General features: G+C 50.1%; 1 protein-coding gene across 1 annotated transcript in view; it reads left to right on the forward strand.

The window, feature by feature from the left end:
- The window catches only part of IRX4 (iroquois homeobox 4), a 32,380-nt gene extending 26,719 nt beyond the window's left edge, over positions 1-5,661 (forward strand). Inside the window, exon 6 of the mRNA XM_038770359.1 lies at positions 4,795-5,661. Coding sequence (XP_038626287.1) covers positions 4,795-5,561 — 767 coding nt within the window. The 3' untranslated portion in view covers positions 5,562-5,661. The remainder of the gene's footprint in view (positions 1-4,794) is intronic.
- The last annotated feature ends 339 nt before the right edge of the window (positions 5,662-6,000 follow it).

Raw genomic sequence — 6,000 nt, forward strand, 5'->3', positions numbered from 1 at the left:
GGCCTCGGCTCCCTCATCTGGAAAATGGGGATGAAGACTGTGAGCCCCCCGTGGGACAACCTGATCACCTTGTAACCTCCCCGGTGCTTAGAACAGTGCTTTGCACATAGTAAGCGCTTAATAAAAATGCCATTATTTTATTTTTATTTGTAAAGCACTTTACAGATAACTGTGAGCCCCCCGTGGGACAACCTGATTACTTTGTATTACCCAGTGCTTAGAACAGTGCTTGGCACATAGCGCTTAACAAATACTATTATTATTATTACAGGGAGGGTTTGGGGAGGGGCTAGGTTTTAAGCACTCACTATGTGCCAAGCACTGTTCTATGCAGGCTTATCTGGGGCCACCCAGTCTCTGTCTCACCTGGGGCTCGCAGTCTAGGTTGCATCCCCCTTTTTCATTTATTCAATCGTATTTATTGAACACTTACTGTGTGCAGAGCACTGGACGAAGTGCTTGGAAAGTCCAATTTGGCAACAGAGACAATCCCTACCCAAAAACGGGCTCACCATCTGGAAAGGTAAGGGAACTGAGGCACGGAGAAGGGAAGTGACTGGCCCAAAGTCACCCAGCTGACAAGTGGCGGAGGGGGATTAGAACCCAGGGCCTCTGGGGCCCAGGCCCAGGCTCTTTCCACTAGGTCCCGGTGCTTCTCACTCGGCCACGTTGTTTCGACCCATCGCTCACTCATTTCTCACTTAGTAATAATAATAATGATGGCATTTATTAAGCACTTGCTATGTGCGAAACACTGTTCTAAGCACTGGGGAGGAGACGAGGCGATCACGTTGCCCTACGTGGGGCTCATAGTCTTTATCCCCATTTTCCAGATGAGGTCACTGAGGCTCAGAGAAGTGAAGCGACTTGCCCAAGGTCATACAGCAGACATGTGGGGGAGCGGGGATCAGAGCCCATGACCTCTGACTCCCAAGCCCGGGCTCTTTCCACTGAGCCACGCTACTTTTCTGTAGTACAGTGTTTAGCGCAGTGCTCTGCACACTGTCGACCCATCGCTCCCTCATTTCTTGCTCAGTGCAGTACTCTGCACACAGTTAGCGCTCAATAAATCTGACTAATTGATTGATGCCCTCTTGGAAGGTCACCCTTCTCTCCCCGCCTCCGCCACCAGACACTCATCTTCACCAAATCACGACTCTTTCCATCTTTCAAAGTCCCCTAAAAACCTCCTCCGCTTGGCCTTCCCAGATTACTCCCTCCCCTCCATCCTTCTGGATCTTGCCCTCCTTTATGGCCCTGCCAGCACCCACGTATTTTATCTATTTATTGACTGATTATAATAATATTTATTAAGCGCTCACTATGTGCAAAGCACTGTTCTAAGCGCTGGGGAGGTTACAAGGCGATCATCATCATCATCATCAATTGTATTTATTGAGCGCTTACTATGTGCAGAGCACTGTACTAAGCGCTTGGGAAGTACAAATTGGCAACATATAGAGACAGTCCCTACCCAACAGTGGGCTCACAGTCTAAAAGGCGATCAGGTTGTCCCACGGTGGGGGCTCACAGTCTTAATCCCTATTTTACAATCAATCAATCAATCATATTTATTGAGCGCTTACAGTGTGCAGAGCACTGTACTAAGCGCTTGGGCAGTACAAGTTGGCAACATATAGAGACCGTCCCTACCCAACAGTGGGCTCACAGTCTAGAAGGGGGAGACAGAGAACAAAACAAAACATTTACAGATGAGGTAACTGAGGCACAGAGAAGTGAAGTGACTTGGCCAAAGTCACACAACTGACAATTGGCGGAGCCGGGATTTGAACCCAAGACCTCTGACTCCAAAGCCCGAGCTCTTTTCCACTGAGCCATGCTGCTTGACTGATTTATTCCCTTGGGCCGATTCTTTCTATTGAATAATTATAATAATGTTGGTATTTGTTAAGCGCTATGTGCCAAGCAGTGTTCTAAGTCCTGGGGTAGATGCAAGGTAAACAGGTTGTCCCACTTGGGGCTTACAGTCTTCATCCCCATTTGACAGATGAGGGAACTGAGGCACCAAGAAGTGAAGTGACTTGTCCTGAATTCATTCATTCATTCAATTGTATTTATTGAGCGCTTACTGTGTGCAGAGCACTGGACTAAGCGCCTGCATCTTCTGCTCATTTAAATACCACATCTTCATCTATTTAAGTTCCTCACCTTATTGGAGCTCTAGAAGGCAGAGACCCGGCGGTTTACAATCTAAATGCTCCCCAAGTGCCTTGCACTTAGTAGGCATCCAGTACAGTGCTTTGTACCCAATAAGTTCTCAGTACTGTGATCCACACCCAGCAGGTGCTCAGTACAGTGTGTTCTGCCCAGTCATAGCCCAATAAGGTGCACTTTGTTCCTAGCAGGCGCTCAGTACAGTGGACTGCACACAGCAGGCCGCCGTCTGGTGCTCTTCTTCCCTCAGTAGGCACCCAGTACAGTGCTTTGCTCACTGCAGGAGCTCAGTACAGTGTCTGGTGCCCATTAGATGCACCAGACATTGGTGATGATAATAATAATGATGACGATGATGGTGTTTGTTAAGCGCTTACTATGTGCCAAGCACTGTTCTAAGCGCTGGGGTAGATGGATAGAGCATGGCTTGGGAATCAGGTCATGGGTTCTAATCCCGGCTCCACCACTTGTCTGCTGTGTGACCTTGGGCAAGTCACTTTGTTTCTCTGGGCCTCAGTGACCTCCTCTGTAAAATGGAGAGCCCCACGTGGGACCAGGGACTGTGTTCAACCTGGTTCGCCGGTATCCATCCCAGCGCTTAGTACAATGCCTGGAACATAATCAATCATATTTATTGAGCACTTACTGTGTGCAGAGCACTGTACTAAGCGCTTATACATAGTACATACATAAGTACATAGACATACATACTTATACATAACTGCATAGTCAGTACTTAAATACTATCATCATTATCATTACGAGGTAATCAGGTTGTCCCATGTGGGGCTAACAGTCTTAATCCCCATTTTACAGAGGGAGGCCCAGAGAAGGGAAGTGACTTGCTCAAGGTCACCCAGCAGAGCAGTCATCCATTCATTCAATCGTATTTATTGAGCGCTTACCGTGTGCAGAACACTGTGATAAGTGCTTGAAAAGTACAATTTGGCAACAAAGACACACAACCCCTCCCTAACAACGGGCTCACATGATGTGTATAGATCTATCGTTTTCTATTTCTCTATTCTGATGCTATTGATGCCTGTCTACTTGTTTTGCTGTCTGTCTTCCCCTTCTAGACTTTGAGCCGGTTGTTGGGGAGGGATTGTCGCTATCTGTTGCCGAATTGTACTTTCCAAGCGCTTAGTACAGCGCTTGGCACACAGTGAGCGCTCAGTAAATACGACTGAATGAATTAATTAGTGAATAGAAGGGGGGTGACGGAAAACAAAACAAACCAAGTAGACAGGCCTCAATAGCCTCAGAATAAATAAATAGAATGATAGATCTAATTAATTTAATGAATTAATGAGGGTATTTGTTAAGCGCTTACTATGTGCCAAGCACTGTTCTAAGGGCTGAGGGAAATACAAGGTCATCAGGTTGTCCCCCATGGGGCTCACAGTCTTCATCCCCATTTTACAGATGAGGGAACTGTGGCCCAGAGAAGTGAAGTGACTTGCCCTAAGTCACAAAGCTGATAAGTGCCCGAGTCGGGATTAGAACCCATGACCTCTGACTCCTAAACCCGTGCTCTTTCCACTAAGCCATGCTGCTTCTCTAAACACATCATCTAGACACATCACTAGTAAAATAAATGGAATTATAGATCTGTCCATATATACACCAGTTCTGTTTATATACTGTATACCCAATATATGTACACTGTATATATACTGTATACCCAGTGGGTCCGTGGGCAAGGGCTGTATATACAGTGTATATATACACATACACTGTATATATGTACTGTGTGTGTATATATATATACTGTGTGTGTATATATCTATATATATATACTGTGTGTATATATGTACTGTATGTATATATACTTTGTACAGTATATATACACAGTGTGAATATATATATATATATTCTGTGTGCAGAATATATATATATATTCTTACTGTGTGCAGAGCACTGTACTAAACGCTTGGAAAGTACAAGTTGGCAACATATAGAGATGGTCCCTACCCAGCAATGGGGTCACAGTCTAGAAGGGGGAGACAGGCGACAAAACAAAACATGTAAACAGGTGTCATATATATATATGTATATGAGAAGCAGCGTGGCTCAGTAGGAAAGAGCCCGGGCTTTGGAGTCAGAGGTCATGGGTTCGAATCCCAGCTCCGCCAACTGTCAGCTGTGTGACTTTGGGCAAGTCACTTCACTCCTCTGGGCCTCAGTTACCTCATCTGTAAAATGGGGGTGAAGACTGTGAGCCCCACGAGGGACAACCTGATCACCTTGTACCTCCCCAGCGCTTAGAAAAGTGCTTTGCATGTAGTAAGTGCTTAATAAATGCCATTATTATTATATATAGATATACACACACTGTATACTCAGTGCTGTGAGGTGGGGAGGGGGTGTGGAGCAGAGAGAGAGGGAGGGGGCGATGGGGAGGGGAGGAGGAGCAGAGGAAAATGTGGGACTCAGTTTGGGAAGACCTCCTGGAGGAGGTGAGCTTTGGATGTGAAATTAGAACCAGGCCCTTGTGGCTCCCAAGTTCCCTCTTGGAGGGGAAGGGGAGGAGGGAGGGTTCTGGGGGTGGGTGGGTTTCCTCTTTAACTCCTGCCTTTTTCTTTCTGGTCCCCCCCACCAACCCCCCTCGGGCCGCAGACCCGGCGGGCCAGGACGATCCGGAGCTGGACTTGAGCGACCTTGATGACCTCCACCCCATCGAGGCCGACAGGCCTGACGGCCCCCCGAAAGGGCCCTGCCAGCCTCCCGGGGCAGACCCCGGCCCAAAGACCCCCGGCCCAGCCCAGGTGGGCGGGGGAGGAGGGGAAGGGGCCGGAGGGGCCGGGCGCAGCCCCCCGGAACGGGACCGGTCTCAGGATCGGGCCCACAGCTGCCTCAAGCACGTGCTGCTGGACGCCGGCGACGCCAAAATGGGCTTCCATCCGCCGGGCGAGCCTCGGATCCTGGAGGCCAAGCCCCGCATCTGGTCGCTAGCCCACACGGCCACCTCCCTGAACCAGACTGAATTTCCTTCGTGCATGCTGAAGCGCCAGGGGCCCTCTTCCTCCTCCTCTTCCTGTTCCTCGTCCTCGTCCTCCTCGTCTTCCTCGTCCTCCTCGACGGCCGGAGGCGCCTCGGACAGACAGCAGGACTCCCCGGTCACCAGCCTGAGAAACTGGGTGGACGGGGTGTTTCACGACCCCCTCTTCCGACACAGCACTTTGAACCAGGCCCTGGGCGGCCCGGCCGTTTCCTGGCCCGGCAGCAAGGAGGCCATCCTGGAGCCGGGGGGCTTGGCCCGCTCGCTGGGCCCCGGCTCGGCCCTGCTGAAAGGACAGCTGGCCGCCTTCCCCCCCACCCACCACGACCCCAATAAGGAGTTCCTGGCCTTCCCCAAAGCCGGCAGCAAAATGTTCTGCTCCTAATCGTGCCCCAGGCCCGGGGTCCGGGATTCCTCTTTCTCCTACTCCTTCTTCCGCCTCTTCTCCTTTCTCTTTCTCCTTCTCCTCCTCCTCCTACTACATCTTCCACCTCTTCTCCTTTCTATTTCTCCTTCTCCTCCTCCTCCTTCTCTCCCTCCTGTTCCTTCTCCTTTTCCTCCACCTCCCCATTCTCCTCCCTCCCATCCTCCTCCTCCTCCTCTCCCTCCGCCCCATCAACCTCCCTCTTTCCTCCCCATCCTCCTCCCTCGCTTTATTCTCCACCTCCTGCTTCTCCTCCTTCTCCTCCTCCCCACCCTCCTCTTCCTCCTTCTTCTCCTCCCTATCTTCCTTCTCCTCCTCCTCCTCTCTTCCTACTCCTGCTTCTCCTTCTTCTCCTCCTCCTTCTCCTTCTTCCCATCCTCTTCCTCCTCCTCCTCTTCCC

This window comes from Tachyglossus aculeatus, chromosome X3, assembly GCF_015852505.1.
Source record: "Tachyglossus aculeatus isolate mTacAcu1 chromosome X3, mTacAcu1.pri, whole genome shotgun sequence".
Taxonomy (NCBI): domain Eukaryota; kingdom Metazoa; phylum Chordata; class Mammalia; order Monotremata; family Tachyglossidae; genus Tachyglossus; species Tachyglossus aculeatus.